General features: G+C 39.6%; 1 protein-coding gene across 1 annotated transcript in view; it reads left to right on the forward strand.

Moving 5' to 3' along the window:
• The window catches only part of LOC122549894 (ATP-binding cassette sub-family A member 13-like), a 277,518-nt gene that overhangs the window by 166,580 nt on the left and 91,343 nt on the right, over positions 1 to 19,595 (forward strand). Inside the window, exons 30-35 of the mRNA XM_043690092.2 lie at positions 7,859 to 8,171; positions 10,073 to 10,187; positions 11,169 to 11,498; positions 12,667 to 12,736; positions 14,206 to 14,340; positions 17,140 to 17,292. Coding sequence (XP_043546027.2) covers positions 7,859 to 8,171; positions 10,073 to 10,187; positions 11,169 to 11,498; positions 12,667 to 12,736; positions 14,206 to 14,340; positions 17,140 to 17,292 — 1,116 coding nt within the window. The remainder of the gene's footprint in view (positions 1 to 7,858; positions 8,172 to 10,072; positions 10,188 to 11,168; positions 11,499 to 12,666; positions 12,737 to 14,205; positions 14,341 to 17,139; positions 17,293 to 19,595) is intronic.

Genomic DNA, 19,595 nt, shown 5'->3' on the forward strand with positions numbered 1-19,595 from the left:
CAATGTAGCTAAGTGTGAGGTGATTCACTTTGGTAAGAGTAATAAAAAGATGGGGTACTGGGCTAACGGTCGGATACTTGGTAGTGTGGATGACAGAGGGATCTTGGTGTCCATGTACACAAATCTTTGAAAGTTGCCACCCAGGTAAATAGTGCGGTGAAGAAGGCATATGGCGTACTGGCTTTTATTGGTAGAGGAATTGAGTTCCGGAGTACTGAGGTCATGTTGCAGTTGTATAAGACTCTGGTGCGGCCACATCTGGAGTATTGTGTGCAGTTTTGGTCGCCATACTATAGGAAGGATGTGGAGGCACTGGAACGGGTGCAGAGGAGGTTTACCAGGATGTTGCCTGGTATGGTAGAAAGATCGTATGAGGAAAGGCTGAGGCACTTGGGGTTGTTTTCATTGGAGAAAAGAAGGTTTAGGGGTGACTTGATAGAGGTGTATAAGATGATTAGGGGTTTAGATAGGGTCGACAGTGAGAATCTTTTTCCTCGTATGGAGTCAGCTATTACAAGGGGGCATAGCTTTAAATTAAGGGGGGGTAGGTATAGGACAGATGTTAGGGGTAGGTTCTTTACTCAGCGAGTCGTGAGTTCATGGAATGCCCTGCCAGTAGCAGTGGTGGACTCTCCCTCATTATGGGCATTTAAGCGGGCATTGGATAGGCATATGGAGGATAGTGGGCTAATGTAGGTTAGGTGGGCTTGGATCGGCGCAACATCGAGGGCCGAAGGGCCTGTACTGCGCTGTATTCTTCTATGTTCTATGTTCTATGTAATATACCTAAAACTATGGACAATTTAGCATGGCCAATTCACCTGAGTTGTACACCTTTGAATTGGGGGCGGAAACCCATGCAAATGTGGGGAGAATGTGCAAACTCCACACAGACAGTCGCCCGAGTCAGTGATCCCTGGTGCTATGAGGCAGCAGTGCTCACCACTGAACCACCGTGCCGCCCCAAATTTAAACTGATTGGTTCAATTCAAATTGTTGTCAAAACAGCAACCAATTCAGGTATCCAGTTCACAGCCAAATGTTACATAATTTCAATTTTCCAGCACATTCTGAGACTGCTATTTAGTCATATGACACGTGCTTGTAAGCTCTCAGCGCAGAACAGCAGTCACTCTCTCTTAAAGGTAAAGTACACGTTTTCAACTTCAAACAAGATACTTCTATAACAGTTCAGATAACACAAAAACATTAAAGTTGCTGGCCCCAAAGCAAATCCTTCTATGATTACTCAAGAAGAATAGCTGAAGCCTTCTGTAGTTAAACTGCAGTTCCCAATAATCAAACAAAATCAGCCAAATCGGTCATAGCTGATTAAAATGTGGGTAAATCTAAAAGATTTTGTCCAAAACTCTTACTAACCTTATTAAGATCACTGTGATTTGGCTGAAATGTAACTTCTCGATTGGTTTTGATTGTGAACCTGAATTGGGCTGACAGGTCCTGATCCTTTATTGGACTACAGTAAAGTCTCTGGTTTTGTTCTCTTTTTATGATTATTCACAGCACAGTATCACAAGCACACCTCTTGTTGTCATCCTGCTGAATTTCCCAGTGTTTAGCTGCTACTTATTTTTAGTTTATTCAATGGGAGGAGATTTGAGGAATAGCTCTTTTACCCAGAGCATGACGGGGATCTGGAATGCACTGTCTTGGCAGAGGGTTCAGATGGGAAAATCACAAACTTAAAAAGAATGTTGATGAGCATTTGAAGTGTCATAACATTCAAGGCTATGGGCCGAGCGTGGGAAAGTGAACGAGTATACATAGTAGAGTATTTTTGGTGGGCTGAAGGGCCTCTTCTGTACTGTATGATTGTAGGCAGGATAGCAGTCACACACAGTTCTCATGTTATTTCCATTGGAGAGAGTAATTCCATTACATGGCTAGAGTTTCCTGGCCTCAAAATTTTTGGGAATGTAAATTCTTTACTCCTTGACAGGAGTGAATGGTCCTGTTTGACAACCAATGTCTGACATTTGTTGATGATTGGGGCGATCTCAATTTCTTAATTGACTAATACGATGGTGGTTCTCTTGTAGCACTGTTTATGATCCAGTTTCTCAAATGCATCAATCTTGCTGTGATATTTGAATTAACCCCTTTCTGCACAGCCTGCCTCTGTGTGCTTATGCTGAGATGAAGCGATTATTCACAGCACTTATATCTGTTTTTTTCTGAGGTTTTTCATACGTTGTAATGGAGGGGGATTCTGATTGTACCAGACATAGCATAATGCACTACACTTCTCCATATTAGCCATGGGCTCTTTTTACGTGCACATAAGGCAGCCAATGTTGGTTGAACGTTTTATCCAAAACAAAAAACCTTCAGCTTTGATTTTTATGCTCAGTCCTGGAGTGAGTCTTGAGCCCACAACCTTCTGACTCAGAAGCTAATGTGCTGCCAAACTGAGCCATGGCCGAAAGTTGTCACACCTCATATAAATGTGAGGTGATACAGCAGTTCGTTTTGTTTGAGAAGAGGTAGTTACCAATCTGAACAATTTATGAAGTACAAAGGTGACATCTACTGTACAAATGGAGATCCTGCCACTTTGGAAATAGTCTGTTTTCTCAGCAGTTGCCTCTTACAGGAAGTGTTAAAAATGTGGTGCTGGAAAAGCACAGCCAGTCAGGCAGCATCGGAAGAGCAGGAGAATTGACATTTTGGGTTGCTCCTTCCAAACAAGGTCTGCATAACCTGTCTGATGTAGCTGTCAATTAGCAGCGAACCAATTTCGGCTGGCAGGATTAGAAGGTGTGAAAGGTAAACTGTTATCCACTTGCAGAGCCACCCCTGTATAGAATGCGTTTGCTTTCTATAAGATGGCAGTCATTTTTTGAAGCTGATGGAGGATGTAGCCTTCATGTGAAATGTGTAGATTAGTGAATCAAGATTACTAAATTCATTTATCCCTATAGTGTCACAGCAGGGCAAGTTCACATCATGATTAAAAACTAAAGATTCAGCTCTGATGGATTGACCCCTGGGGAGCGAGGGGTGGGGTAGAGGTGACATTGGATACTCTACAGCTAATGACTGTGTTGTTCTAAAATTTGATTGAAGGTTGGGATAATAGCCAATCATCACTGATTTCCCCCACTATCCACATCTTGGGGGTTACCATTGACCAGATCTGAACTGGACTAACCAAACAAATACTGTTCGTATGAGATCATGTCAGACGTTCGGAATTCTGTGCTGAGTAATTCATTACTTGACTCCCCAAAGCCTGTACAAGGTACAGTCAGCAGTGTGGTGGAATACTCTCCATTTGTCTGGATGATTGCAGTCTTGGTCACACTAAAAAATCCCAAAACCATCCAGGACAAAGCAGTTTCTTTTTTCAGGATCGCACCCATCACCTTCCACATTCGACATTCACTTCCTTCATTGTCAATGTCCAGTGACAGCAATATGCACCTGCTTAAAGCCGCACTGCAGGAACTCAGTAAGGTTCCTCTAACAGCAACGTCTAAACCAGTGGACTCTACCACTTCGAAGGACAAGAACAACAGATGTGTTAGACCATCAAAACAGCAAATTGTTGTCCAAACCAACAGCATCCTGACATGGAGTTATGTCACCTTTCTTTCTTTGTCACTAGCTTAAAATCCTGGACTTGCTGTCTCACAGCAGTGTGAGTATCCCTCTGTACCAAGGATTGCTGCAGCTCCAGAGCAACAAATGCTGGCCCAGCCAGCAACGCCCACATCCCTTCATCAAATGTAAAAAAAATGACAATCCCCAATCGTCTTTGAAGTAATTAAACAACTGAACGGTCTTTGTAGCTGGCTACACCCTCAACCTGTTATCCTCCACAAGTTTTCAACAGAGGTAACAGCTTCTCTTTGAAAAGCTCAATCTAGCTCTTCATTCAAATCATGAATATTTTATAGCCTGTTCTCCTAAGATCACTGGGAGTGCTTTCATGCCGTCTAGTAATGAGGACACTTGTGCAATGAAAATGGTCTTTGAGGCCATCTCTCAATATGGCAGTGTTTACATACCATCAGGACTCATTGAAGCAATGCAGTCCACAATATCAGGAAACAAGCCATGTCTGACAACCTTACTATGAGAAGCCACTGATCTTGAAATCACAATCCCGTAAATGAACAACAGCAGCTTCTCTGTGCCCACGTTTTAATCCACATTGAATCATGCTGTAGAAGCATGAGAGTTAATGTGAGAGAACTTCATTCAAGCACCGGGGAAAATTGTTAGAATGTCTTTTCCATAAGAGTACAAAATTATAGGGTTGAAATCTTTTTGTGCTGTTATTTGCTTCTATAGGAAATGAAAATTGTCTACATTATTAAATGATGAGAGTTATGATCCACTGTGTAGTCATACAAAATAGAATCCACTATGCACTGACAAGGGACCTCTGTTGTTACATTTTACTTTCATTTTAACTTTCATCATCAATTTTCTCCCTTTCATTAGCATTTTGGTCATCCACTGGTGGTTCTTGAAAACTTTCTATTCCTCTGACTTACAAGTATTTTACGGGCATATTTTTAAGGTGAGAGGAGAAAGATTTAAAAAAGACATGAGGAACAACTTTTTTACAGAGAGTGGTTTAATGTGGGGAATGAACTTCTAAAGGAAATGGTGGATGCGGGTACATTTACAACGTTCAAAAAACATTAGATAAGTATATGAATAAGAAATGTTTGGAGGGATGTGGGCCAAGTGCAGGCAGGTGGGACTGGTTTAGTTTGGGATTATGGTCGGCATGGACTGGCTGGACCGAAGGGTCTGTTTCCATGCTGTATGACTCTATGATCTATAACTAGCTTTTCTCACTTTAAATGCCTTTGTTTTAATTGGCTACTCTCCTTGAGTGTCTTTGTTAATCATGGGTAATTCATCCTTCTTGTCAAGTCCTTTTTGGCTGAAATAATTTTTGCTGAGCAGAATGGACTATCTGTTTAAATATTAGCCATTGCCCATCCACTGCCTTTCCCCTGAGTCAATTTCCCCAGCCTGCATTGCACAACTCTTTCTGCTTCCTCTGTAATTGCAATGTTTTTATGTTGGGGACATTGGTTTTGAGACCTAGCTTGTATTTCCCCAAAAAAACTGTGTTTATAATAATTTCATAACTTGCATAATAAAATACAATACCGATTCTTAAAAATGTCCAATAGTCTTGCACTTTTCATGCGCAAAGATATCAATGCATCAAATTCTATCACTTCTAACAGAAACATTCTTACATTAACTTTACACTACGCAAAGAACATGACAGGCCCACATTCTTAACACTGTGTTTTCATGTACAGTCAGAGAGCTGTTTTTTTTTCCATGAGCTTTAAAACCCTGACATGGAACCAAACTAATTTTCCAAGCCTTCAATGACTAGGAGTGAGACTGACTCAAGAATTCTCCTACAGCACATTTACAGACTGGCTGCTTCTAGACTTACCACCCATTTCGAGCAGTGGCAGGCTGTCAAAGCTGCACGCTTGAATAGAGTATTAACAGCTCTGCGATTCCCTCCCACCGGGAGAAGAGGGCATTGGGAATTAGGGAACATGAAGGCACCTCAACATCGAGGAGCCCTTGCTGGCATGCTCATTAGTGAAGAAGTAAACATGAACATGTCCATCAGGATTTTAGGGAAACCCTGCTGCTGGATCATACCTTTTATTAGGCAACAAAGCCTTTAATTTGATGTCCCTGACAGTCTCCCATCTGTGGAACAGGCAACTCTATGTGTGGTGGTAATGCTGCACTGGTAGCAAACTTCTGACAAGGCTGTATTTAAATGGCCTTTAATCAGGGCACTTGACTGTCTGTCTCCTTAAAGGAAGACATCAAATCCTATCACCAGCTCACTCTTGGACAAATTCCCTGATGTTTGAATTGTGTAAAGGGGCCCTCCCCCTTTATTTTCCCCCGGTCCCCAACTCGAAGCTCGCCATCACAGGACCAGGCAATTTTAGCCCAAAGTATTTTATTATTTGAATCTCAGGATCAAAAGTCTCTGGACACAGAAGGAGGCCATTTGGCCTATTATATCTGCATCAGCTCTTCAGCTGCATTACCTAATGCCAGTTTCCTGCTTTATCATCATACTCTCTCACGTTATTTCTATCCAATAATCATCCAATGCCCTCATGAAGTTCTTAACTTGACCACAATTTCAGACAGTGCATCCCCAACCCAAAGCACTTGTCGTGTGAAAAAGGTTTTTACTCCTTTTGCAATTCACTTTAAATTTTTGGCCTCTGGTTCTTGATCATTTATATGTAAAGTTTGTGTAAATTTACACAAATATAACTATTTTACATTGTACAGCCCATATGGTCAGTCAAATGTATTAGGTAGAGCACAGACATTTGTTAAAAATGAACAGTCATAATAATTTCTGAGGTTCGTATTATTTTAGAACTGATTTTCATGTAGTGCAGACAGAAGAGATCAATGAAGAAAACTAGAAAAGTAAATAGTTTCCGTTTTCTTGAATCACATGATAGTTGTCAGGAGTCATTTACAATAATAATTGGTCACTGAATCAATCTGTGTCAATATTGTTGAATTTTCAGCCAAATTTTGTGAATTCATCAGCATTAAATGGGGCAATGACAAACATGAAATATTGCATTTTTCAGATCCTTGACATTCAATGAGGCATTTTTAAAAATGCACCACCAATACTGCATTAATCAGGATAGCATTACAAAAGTGTGATCTCCAGCTTAAACAAATTGTCCCCTCATAACATTTCTATCCTTCGCTTGATGTCACATTTTTCATTAACTGCCTTGAGACATTTTTTTGCTGTGATAAAGCTGCTTTATCAGTCTGCTCAGTACCTATTGCGGTTGTTGCTAAATGCAGTAAGATCAGCTATTTAAACCAGCTCGTTGTAATCTGCTGTTATTGTTCATACCCTTCTGTCATTTGCCAAACTCTGATGCAATACAATTGATAGCCCGATAGGATATATATATAATATATATATATATATACACACAATGAATTGCTTTTATGCACTATTGTGTGCCTTTTAATTGTGACTTAATTGAGAGATTGAAGACTTCACTATTCTGAAGTTTTTTTATCATTGTGTATCAGTGAGATAAAAATAATTTATTAATTATTGCCACTTTATATGTGGATGTGGGAAAAATTTTAAAACTATTGGTGCAATGTCTGTATTTCAGTGGCCTTCAAATTGTGCCCTGGGCATATTGTTGTGTGTGCATTCCCACATTGAGACAGAAGGCAGGATAGACTTGGAAGGGTGGGAGCAGATAGGGGTTGCAAATTGTTCGAGGATTTTGTAAAACAAAAAAGAGCAACACCTTTCCTTCTAGTCCCACAAGCAATAAATTTTTTAAAATATTAGCATGCTCAAAGTGACATCCAAGTGTTTCTCTGCTTGCTACAGTAAGCTTTTTCTCCTTGATTGTGAAAACTGCACTCAGGAGGTCAATAACTGATGTGCACATTTTGTGTCTGGGTTCATTTCTTTTTCATTTAGAGGTTTCTCTGAAAATTTCTTCAGATATACTTTGACATCAAATTGATGACTGAAGTATTGCTTGGTTTTCAGCTGTGTTCTGCACACTTTTCAAATGAGTATTTGTTAAAAATGACAGTTAAAAATGATCAAAATGGTTACATTCCAGTCTACCTGGACACTGAAAGGATTCACTATACTGATATTGCAATTGTGTAGGTGTATGTCACTATGAGTAATAGGTGTCCCTATAAATTTTTACCCAGAAAAAACAAAAATGTTAGTGTTGTCACAGCTGTTACAAAAAAGAAGCTTTTATATTTACTGTAATAAATATGCACGACTTTGCTATTTTTCTAGGTATATTGTTCGATGTTGATGATAGCAACACCTCAAGGAATATACGATCATTGTCTCCCTCACTTCCAACTAAGTTGAGCTACACTATTAGGACAGACATTCTGCATAGTATGCCGACTGATCAACTGGAAGATCCCAAATGGAAATCTCAGCCTCAAAGTTTGCCAACACGCAGTTTCTATTATAATCGTGTCTTCCTTCCATTGCAAGATATGATTGAGCGAGCGATCATTCAGTCTCAAATTGGTCAAGATATCCCCAACCCTGCAATACAGATCCAAGCAATGCCATTTCCCTGCCACATCAGTGATCCGTAAGTTCACAGAATATCTAGATTTTTGTACGGAAGACTTTCAATACTGTAACAAGGGTATGCAACCTGGAAAAATAACAGAAAATACTGGAGATACTTGTCAGGTCTTGCAACATTTGTAAGGAGAAAACTTGAAAGGCTGGCTTTTAGAGGGTGCCATGTTTTCTACAGCTTCCTCAGCTTAATTATTGGTGTGGAGTGTGTCCATTTTAAAGCTGGCTATCCTGTGGTGATTTAACATTAATTACCGAAGGTGAGACTTTTACACCTATCTTGGCAGGAAATCCACCTTAAAGACGTGCCAGCCAATTGGATTGGCCAGTGTTACAAGCATAGATTCACGTGTTGCCCATTGTGGGAACTACAAGCACAAAATTAAGCTAATGGAAGCTAGATTTCTTTTAGGTTTGGGTATCATTGAAATTAGGCTGCCAGAGCCTAGGAAAGGGGCTGGGGGACTGGGTTTGAGAAGCTGGAATTAAAGGGGTTATGACTGTGTTGGGGCAGACAATGCCCCTGATGAGCATAGGTGACTCATAGGTGAGGGTCCCCCTGACCTGCCTTGGAAAGCACCACCACACAGCTAAAATTGCAGGGCTACCCACTTGGCATGGGCCTCCTCCTCCTGCCAAGGGTAAACTAAGAGTGAAGGTAGGCTGAGGTATATAAGCCAACTTTAATTGGTCACTTTAGGGTCTCAATAGGCTTAAGGACATGTAGCGTGCCTCATGCCTCAATCCCATGCCCTCCATTATAATTGGAGGCAACTTGGAGGTAGGCAGGACAAACACCCAGGTTTTACACCTGTGAATGGAAATCCAATCCATAGTTAATGTTTCAATCGGTGACTTGTCATCAGAGCCATTTCTGTTCAGTCTGATGAATGGTCCCGGATCTGAAACATGAACCTACTTTTCTGATCACAGATGTTACCTAACCTGCTCAATATTTCTAACATTCTTTGATTTTATTTTGGATTTCCAGCTCTTCTGGTGTTCAGCTTTTGTAAAAAGGTTATCTGATTGATTGAATAGCTCAAAAAGTCATTTTTTGTTCTGTCCATTTCAGTGTTTCCTTTTGGTAAAATGAAAATATTTCAGTATGATTTTAACTTATGAAGAAGAAGAGATTTAAAATACAACAAAGGAAGATTAGAGAAACAAGAGAAAGGAAGTTGACATTCGAGAGCATGGTTTCCATGATTAACTAAAAATAAATAGTTGGCTCAAATAGAGGGAGATTCACCCTATAGTTAACTGTGATACTCATGCCCAGGAATGTTTCATTTTTCCAACACATGTATGAGGCGAGAGGCGTTGTACTTATAATGCCTTTCAATTCTCAAAAATGACCAATAACCATTCTTTATCATATGATGAAAATTTCTTAGTCACCAGTAGCTGCAACCAATTGTTGCATTACATTAAAATAGCTCACAATAATTCTCTTTAATTTTACAGAAGGGTAGCACGGTGGGTGGCACGGTGGCACTGCTGCCTCACAGCGCCAGAGACCCGGGTTCAATTCCCGACTCCGGCGACTGACTGTGTGGAGTTTACACGTTCTCCCCGTGTCTGCGTGGGTTTCCTCCGGGTGCTCCGGTTTCCCCCCACAGTCCAAAGATGTGCAGGTCAGGTGAATTGGCCATGTTAAATTGCCCGTAGTGTTAAATAAGGGGTAAATGTAGGGGTATGGGTGGGTTGCGCTTCGGCGGGTCGGTGTGGACTTGTTGGGCCGAAGGGTCTGTTTCCACACTGTAAGTAATCTAAAGAGCAATTAGATTTTCCTTTTATTTATGCAAATTCTGAAATGCTCCTGGACCCTGGATTTTGGGTCTATTTACAGCATTCTTGTAAATGTCATGGCTCATTTAATCCTGCTCACACAATCCTCCCTGACAGGTTTCTCAACAACACAGCCTTCTTTTTCCCATTATTAATGATGCTCGCGTGGCTGATTTCTGTGGCTTCCATGGTGCGTAACCTTGTGTTTGAGAAAGAACTTCGACTGGAAGAGGTAATTAACGACACAAGTAGCTCCTGATATGAGATGTTGTCCTAAACTGAATGAGCTGACCAAACATTTCAGTGAATCATGCACAGTGAATGTGCTGATGGAATTAAAAGAATTGTAGAGCATGCATGGAGATGCTTCTTAGGGATGTCTTGGAGAAGGGCTGGAACTTTATTACTTTTGTGCCTGTTATTATTGCCACAAATGCATATTGAAACGCTTACTGGGCACAGTTTTGACTGCCTGATTCTGCACCCTTCCCCACCTGCAAGTCAGCTATCTTTCAAATTGATAGAGTGACTTTTAAAACAGGCATTAGCCATATAAGCACATATGTCCATCAGGCAGCATTGGCTGACTGTTGACAACTGTCCCTCAGGGGCTTTAATTTACTCATTTATCATACTATTGCTCATGTCTTGTCAAATAACACTTTATACTTCCTGTCTCACCAGGAAAGGAAATGGGAAATCTGTTATTTACCAATTTGTGGCCCAGTATGTAACCAAACTTTAATGTCAATTTCTGGCCACTTAAGCATCTCTTCCAAGTGCTGCTGGTGTTTTACCCTGATGTGTTGAAAGCTCAAAGGGTAGACTGGCTTACTACTGCTTTTATTTCTTCTGCGCCTGTTCACTATCCCTGGCTTATCCTCTTTTTCTCCAGTCACACTGCTGGTACTGAGGAGCTGCCATCCCTCTGATTGGCCAGCAGCAATGCAAGATGTTATTCTGCATCAGGGAAGTCACAATTGTCTGTCTTAGCAATGTCGAGGCTTCCAGGGCTGGCAAAGGCAGGCTCATCCCTGACTTTATAGTCAGTTTGAGGCCACTCCTTCCCCATTAAATCCCAGCTTGTGTTTCCATACTATTACTTCTTAGCAAATGTTATGTTGAAATTAAAGAAACATTTGTGTGAAACAATTTAAAGATAACAAAGCATAAATATTTCAAGATCTCTAATAGTGTATTTTCTATCCTACAGTACACCAAGATGCTGGGAGTGAAGCCAATAGTTCATTTTCTGGTCTGGTTTCTGGACACTTTCTTTGTCCTGATTCTGAGCAGTGCTTTCATAACCATTATTTTGAAAGCCAGTGAAATACTGCCAAACAGCAATGGATTCATCATTTTCCTCTTTCTTTTGGATTTTGGAGTATCTGTCATTGCACTGAGTTACCTGATTGCCACGTTCTTTAGCCATGCTAATACAGCAGCTCTCAGTGCTTGCCTGATCTATATCATTACCTTCTTCCCCTATATGGTCCTTGTGGCTGTACAGAATCAGCTCAGCTTCTCCAGCCAGATTCTGATTGTAAGTAGATGAGAGAAAATGCTTTATGTGCTGCATTTAACAAAATTAGAAGTACAAAGAAAGACTTGGTAAAACAGGCAGGGACCCCTTCTTCTAAAACTAGGCAAATCATGGGAGATGTGATGGAAAAATTAACATCATAAAATGATAGGATAGGGCAAATAATATTAGTTTGTTTCTAGTGTTTGAAGGATCTAGAATGAAGGTTATAGATTTTCAAGTATGAGTTTGTTTTGCATGATCTTGTTGATGGTCAAGGAGGGGTGTGGGGTGGGGGTGTGGTGAGGTCTGTGGCAACAGAAACAGTCTTGATTCTATTAATCAAGAATATGTTTAAAATCTGTCATGTGGGACTCCCCCTCTTTGATACTTCTACTAAATGGGAAGCCATGGTCGATACCCTATTACGTTGATGTCCAAAAATACCATTGGGTGCTAAATAGATCACAGGACTTTGCTGTACATGTACCATTGAAGTTCATGATTGAGTCATGTAGGGACCTCAGACTCATAAGGGGTTTAGTTCAAATAGGAGTGGATGGGAATAGAGTAAGGAACTCCAAGAGGAATGGTTTTCAGAGGCCAGACAGTGAACAGGCAAAATATTTTTGCCCAGCAAATTTTCAGGGGCTGTGGAGTGTTCTTGGAGAAAGTGAGGACTGTAGATGCTGGAGATCAGAGTCGAGAGTGTGGTGCTGGAAAAGCACAGCAGGTCAGGCAGCAGCCGAGGAGCAGAACAATTGACATTCCTTCATCAGGAAGGACTTATGCCAAAAATATTGATTCTCTTGCTTCTCAGATGCTGCCTGACCTGCTATGCTTTTCCAGTACCGCATTCTTGACTGTGGAATGTTCGATCATAGTGGTTGAATAGGAAACATGTTAACATTTAAATAGGCTCTCAGTGGAAACGGTAGTAAAGAAATTTAGAAAAGCAGTTAAATGAAATCTGTGTCAGTGGTTTAAGCTGAATGGCCTGGTTTCATTTTATAATTCTTACATAATTCTGTAAATATTCTGATCCATTCACATTATTCAGTTGGCATGTTGGCAGATTGGGCTGTAGTAGCTTGAGGAACAGAAAATTATTATGCCTTCAGTGTTTATGTGAGCCTAATTATTGCTCTAAACTCTCACTAATACTTTTTCAAATCTAAATCCTATCTAGTGTCTCCTGTGTCCAACTGCATTCAGCCAGGGATCATATCTTATCACACTTTTTGAAGGTGATGGAATAGGTAAGAAATTCATAAAATGTGAAAATCTAATGATGAAAACCATGGAAAATATAAAATGATAAACTGAACTTTTGTAATATTTTCAGCATATTGTCATTTAGAAAAGGCTGTTGCGGGAAAGAAACTAAATTCTCTGCAAAATATTTAATGCAAATAAAGACCGTAAGAGTGTAAAAAGTTCGTTTTTATTAAACTGGCAGTAATTTTGAGTAGATTTAGCCTTTTAGAACATAAATATTTATATTGAAGGTAGCCACTTGACCTGACTGGCCAACATTTTTGTGATTGATATTTGTAGTTAGTGGATAAGTTCTTCCTTATCACTATCAGAAGGTATTTTGTTGTGCACAATTCCCCTGCCCCTTGCATTTCTCTCAATGTTGTCTTGTTATCCCTCCTTCTTCTTGAAAAGCTTTAAAGAAATTTTTCTCTTTGAATTTGACTATTGTTCCCAAAATTTTCTTCTGCTTGCTACACCATGTTAATTTGTATGCCTGGGGTTACCTGATATTTTCTTTTATAATGGGAGTTGTACATGAATGTGAATTATTGGTGATGAGGGCAAAAGAAATGTTGAATGATCAGCACAACTTCATTAATGCACAACTGAAAGATGAGGTGTTTGCTTACACTTCAAACTCACTGTGTTTCCATAGAGATATTTTACAACTATATTCTGAATATTAAAATGATATTAAGGTAAATTTTATGAACAGAACTCACAAAAAATGGACATGTCAGCATTTTCGCCAGTTTCACAATCTTCATAATTCTCCATCTTATTGAAGGAATGATTTTGGATCTCCGAATTTAGCACTTTAATAGTCATGTTTCTAAAGCAAGTTGTTTTTTTAAATAAGTCTCAGAAATTTTTTGGCACTTGTAAGCCAGAGGAAAATTTGAAATAAAACATATTTTTTCCTTCATACATGCAAGTAGGAAAATGTCATGACTTGTGAGCTCTGAATATTGTTGTTATAAAGTGAAGGCCTCTTACACTGTCCTAATACAGTAGCTAATAATATTTCATAATGCTTGCAGTATCATTGAATGTCTTTGGGAAAATTTTGTTGGTTTGTGTGTCTAACAAATATTTTCTCATGATTGTGCACTATTTACAGATTAAATAAAATTGGAAATTGACAAACCAAATAATTTTCATTCCAAGTGATAGTAAAACTGTAACATGTGTATCCACTTACCTGGTGGTTGGGAAATATTTATAAATTATGTTGGGTAAAATATCATTTTTTGTGGATGATTTATCTGAATACTATAAGACTCTCACAGGTCAGAGCATAGAAATGGAAATGTTGTTGCTGAAAGAGATTTGAAACAATCAAACTAGATTTGTGAATAGATCAAAATGGACTTGAAGTTGTATGTTTTATTGAACTCATATTAACTATACCTATTGTAGATCCTGCTCTATTTACGTCTTATTTTATTTCCTCTGGACTTTTTTTTAGGAATTCAGTGGAATAACATGTATGATATGCCTGGTGACGGGGACAATGTGTCTTTTGCCTGGATTTGCTGGATGATGGTCATTGATTCGGTGATATACTTTATATTAGGCTGGTATCTCCACAATATTTTCCCTGGTATGAAAATCAATTTCTTATCCATGATAATTATTTTTTACTGATTTATCTTTTTAACATTTCTAATTGCCATTGTATAATTAGGGGAAGAAATTTAATTGAAGAATATGCAACGCAATCATAGAAGAAGACAAGTGCTCCTTGTTATCTGTTAAGATGATCTGGACTGTACTTAATGAATTTTTAACTTGCAAGTTATTTTCTTTCAATAAACTTCCTGCAATAAGGAATATCTGTTAAAACTCTGCATGTAACATCAATTAAAGGTTACTGTGCTATGCACATATCCTATTTGTGTTTTACAAACAACAGTGTACCAATGCATGCAAAATTGGAGAAATGTTTAGATAGATTGAGACTATATGAGCCATTGTGAGTTCTGCATTGGACCTGCCTGCAATAGTTCTATTCCATTTTTCTCCCCATACATATTTATATAATTTTTCAAATACTTATTTAGATCCCATTAAGAGAATGTATTCTCCGAGTAAATTTTATGAAATCACACATCCAGTGCACAGCAAGCATTAAAAGTGTGATGCAGAGAACACTAAATTCTGCAGTATATTCTGTTCATTAAAATTGATGGATAGAAAATCCTACAGGGCTCACTAGCTTCCATGTTTGCATTCTTGATATGTCCTCACAACCAGTGAGATTTAAAATGCAGGCACAAATACTTCCATATTCTGCCTCAGTAACCAGTTATAAAGCAATACCTGACTGAATAATTATGCATTGTCTGTAAAAGTATATTTCAATATCTTCCAACATGCTTTATAAAAATAATCTTGAATCCATTCTTCCTTGGTGCAGATTACACCACTGACAATCTTCTGAAAAGTTAAGATAATTTGGCATTTCCAGGAAACCGTTTAGCTGCTGATCCTGGTCGCGTTCCAAATCAGCTTTGTATCATTTCAGTGGACCCAATATCCTTCCTAAAATGCCATGATCAGAACTGCATGTAATATTCAAACTATAGTCCAATTAATGACGTCTACAGATATATTCATTTTATTTTTATTATATATCAGCTAATTCCTCTCCTCTATTAAGATATTTCCTCTATAATATTCACTATTTCTCCATTTGTCCAAAATGTACAATATCACATTTGTCTGCATAGAACTGCATCTGCTACTTCTTTTATCCTTTCTTGCATTCCTCATCATTGTTTGACAAGATCCAAAATCTAATCATTTCTATAATTTGAAAATAGAAGAGATCCAGCATATCTCTATGCCCACATCCCTCCAGTCCAAAAGCAGCTATTTGCTTTGATTCCCTCCAGCCATCACTCAATTCTGCAGCTGTATTCTCTTTAATATAATGTGCCACAGGTGTATGGGACAAAGGTTTAAGAAAATCCATGCATGTACCTCACGCACTTTGTGTATTTTATGGTATCATCAATTAGACAGTAAAACAAGCATTTATATCAATTATATGGAATGAAATAATGACCCATACATTCCAATACTCAAATTGTCATTGGAGCAGTGTGCATTAGTGTTTGTCTGGGATCATGCAGAATCCCAGGCACACCAGATCCCTAAAAATGGATCCATTGAAAGTTGAAATTTTGGACACTTCTGCTTCTGTTAATTTGAGAGCTTCTCAGGAAAAGTTAGACAATTAAAAAACTAATCTAACTCCTGAATAGCTATTAAGTTGAACTTCTGATACACCACACTCCCCCACCAGCCCACTCTCTCCAACTACAGCTACATCTCCCAAACTCCTTATATACCAAAACCCCAACAGTCACTCTTCCTACACTGCCCCAAGCCAAGACGATTCTACCCATTGCCCCAAACCTGACAATGGCACCCTACACTGCCACTGTTTTGATTCCTGTCGATTTTGACTTTCTCGCTCACTATTTGCTGGTCTCGGCACATGCACCCTCAATCTGTGCCAGACCTGGCACCACCAGGTCTCTCAGACAGACCTGACACACCTTTCCACTCCTCCACCCACCAAACATGACAACCACCCTCCTGTCTGGACCCAATATCCTCTCTCTGCCCAACCTACTATGCCTTCGACTTCCATAGCTGAAAGCTCTCTCTCATGTCACTGGAGCTGTCACACTCTTCCCCAAGGCATTGTACCACCCTGGTTGGCATCTCTTTCAACAATATGCTCCCCTGCCAGACATAACACCTCTGGACCCAATACCCACTACATCACCTCAGACCCAACACACCGCCTGTGACCCCCAGATCTCCATCCTCTGGCACCCCACCCTCTGGTACTTTGGCACTCAGATGGCACCCTACTCATATGGCACTCTAACCCTTAACTGACTGCCACCATAACTCCACACTTGTCTTGCGTGCTTACACTTTCACAGGAGCTTTCTTAATATCTGGAAATCTGGACATTTGAATCACGAATACGGTACACTGCCTGTTGCAAAAGGGGACATGGTTTGACTTTTCTCAACCATACTGTACGATAAATTATCTATTTGATTTCAGGTATGTTTTGTATTTCTGGAGAAGAGTATCAGAATTCCCTTCTACCAGTATAGACCTCAGTCCTAATGGAAAAATATAGGAGTGGCATATAAATCTGGTTGTGCTTGCCCATCCTTGGAATCTCTAACTCAATAGCGACTCACTCTTATGTTCCTTTCTCTCCTCTCTTGAGGTGTTTCAAATGGTTTTTCGTGAGTGAGATGCTATTTAAGGGATTGGCTGTGCATGTATTTATGGACTTGTATCAGTGTTTGTCTAATGTAATCTGTGAATTACTGAAGTATTACATTTCACTTTAACAATCAAATTTTAGGTAAATATGGATCTCGGAAGCGTTGGTATTTCCCATTTACCAGTTTGTATTGGAAAACCTTGTGTGATTGTGCCAAGCGCTTTGACAGAAAGGTCGGAGAAGGCTACTGGGCCCAAAACCTTGATTGCTACAATCAGCAAATTAATGTTAAAGGTAAGATTCAAATATTGTGAGCACTTATGTTTTGATAATCTGTTTAAAGATCTGAAAACATTCATTTTCTGTTGCACTTACCTAAATTGTGCCTTAAGCTCCACAAATCTCCAAAAATCTTTCAATCATCCATATATGCTGTCTTGTGTGCTCATGTTCCTTTGCTCGCTGACTAGCATGTATTCAGCCAATCTGGCACTAACCCATAAGGGTCGCTCTTTAAATCTCTCTGTCACTCCACATGACACTCCTATTTTAAGATACTCCTGAAATCCAAAGACTTTAACAAAACTTTTAATCATCTTTTTTCTTTAATGCAGTGTAAACCTTTGTCACATCTATAACATGCTTTTTTCCTGTGTTAAAGCTGCTATATAAATCCAATCTACTATTACCATAACTCTTCCTGTTTTTGGTAACTGTATAGAGGTGAAAGTGCAAGAATTCCTTTGCAATTTGTATACACCCCCAATGAGTTTGTGTTTGTGATTTTACTGAAGCAATCATCACTCCTAGTAAAGTTGCTTGGGAAAGGATAGATTTTTAATCAAGAAAGGAATCAAAGGTTATGTGGAAAAGGTAGGAAAATGAAGTTGAGGATTAATTGATTGGTTGATTGACTGATTTCTTGTCAGGTGTACCAAGTACAGTGAAAAGCTTGGTTTGTGAGCAGTACAGCTCAGATCACAGTAAGCAAAGATGAACAGATCAAAAGTTGTAAAAAAACCTAGACAGTGACATACAGGTTACTTTGTATAGGGCGTGTGTTAGGTGAGGTCAACATTAGCAAGAATAGCATTATTTGAGGCTACAGAGTCCATTCATCAGCCTAATAATGGTTGAGAAGAAGATGTTCCTGAACCTGCTGGTGCATATGTTCAAGCTTCTGTATCTTCTGCCTGACGAGAGAGATTGTAGGAGAGCATTACCAGGATAGGATGGGTCTTCGATGTTGTTGGCAGCCTTTCCCCAGCAACAAGCTGTGTTCATGGAGTCCATGGATGGAAGGTGGGCTTCTGTGATGAACTGGGATGTGCACACAAACTTCTGTAGCTTCTTATGGTCCTTGACAGAGCAATTGCTATATTAGGCCATCATGCCGGAGGTATGCTTTCAATGGTGCATCTGTAGAAGTTGGTGAGGGTCCTTATGGACATGCCTGAGCCGCCTGAGGAAAAAGACGTGTTGTTGTGCCTCCATGACCATCACATCTACGTGACAAGACAGGTTGTTGATTCTCATCACTCTGAAGAAACTTGACAGTTTCTATTCTCTCAATTTCAGTTCCGTTGATGTAGATGGGGGCATGTTCTCCTCCTTTCTTTCTGAAGTCAATGATCAGTTCTTTAGTTTTGCCAATGTTGAGGGAGGTTGTTCTCATTGCACCATGCACCAAGCCCTCCACCTCCCTTTTGTATTTTGACTCATCGTTGTTGGATATCTGTCCTATGGTGCTGTCACCAGCAAACTTGTAGATGGTGTTCATTCGGAATGTGGCAACACAGTCGTGGATATACTGGGAGTACAATGGGGGGGACTGAGGATGCATCCTTAGGGGGCTTCATTGTTCAGTATTCCTGTGGAGGAGGTGCAGTTACCTATCTTCACTGATTGCAGTTTGTGGGTCAGAAAGCTTAGGATCTCATTGTAGAGGGTGGATCAAGACCAAGGTCACAAAGTTTTAAGATCAGTATGGAGGGAATAATAGTGTTGAAGGCAGAGCTGTAATCAATGTCAGGCATGGGTGTCCTTGTGTCCAGATAGTCCAGGGATGAGTGCAAGGTTAGGGATATGGCATCCGCTGTGGACCTGTTACATCGGTAGTTAAATTGTAGGAGATTGAGGCAGGCTGGGAGACTGGAATTGATGTGGACCATGACCAGCCTCTTGAAACATTTCATGATTATGGAGGTCAGAGCCAGTCAGCCATGATCTCATTGAATGGCGGAGTAGAACTTAATGGGCTGAATGGCCTATATTTGCTCATTCATCTTGTAGTCTTATGAAAATGAACTGTTAAGAAGTGGAAACAATGTACCACTTACCTTTACATCCATTTCTGTGTGTTAGTTTTAATTCTATAGAAACTGAAAATTCTCAGCTGATTGCAGCATGTCAGATTCGTATCCAAAGAAACAAACACTGACTTTTAAAGTGGAAAATTGCTATTCTAGCAATTATTTTGAATGTTTGTTATTGGAGTAAATTTCCTGTATCCCGCAACATTCAGGGAGAGCTATATAGTTACGTAGATTCTAACTAACACCTTATAGCATTGTGGGTGTGCCAGTCAGAATTTCATT

This window comes from Chiloscyllium plagiosum, unplaced genomic scaffold (assembly GCF_037043375.1).
Source record: "Chiloscyllium plagiosum isolate Xiang-an unplaced genomic scaffold, Cpla_swu_hap1 HiC_scaffold_5, whole genome shotgun sequence".
NCBI classification, from domain to species: domain Eukaryota; kingdom Metazoa; phylum Chordata; class Chondrichthyes; order Orectolobiformes; family Hemiscylliidae; genus Chiloscyllium; species Chiloscyllium plagiosum.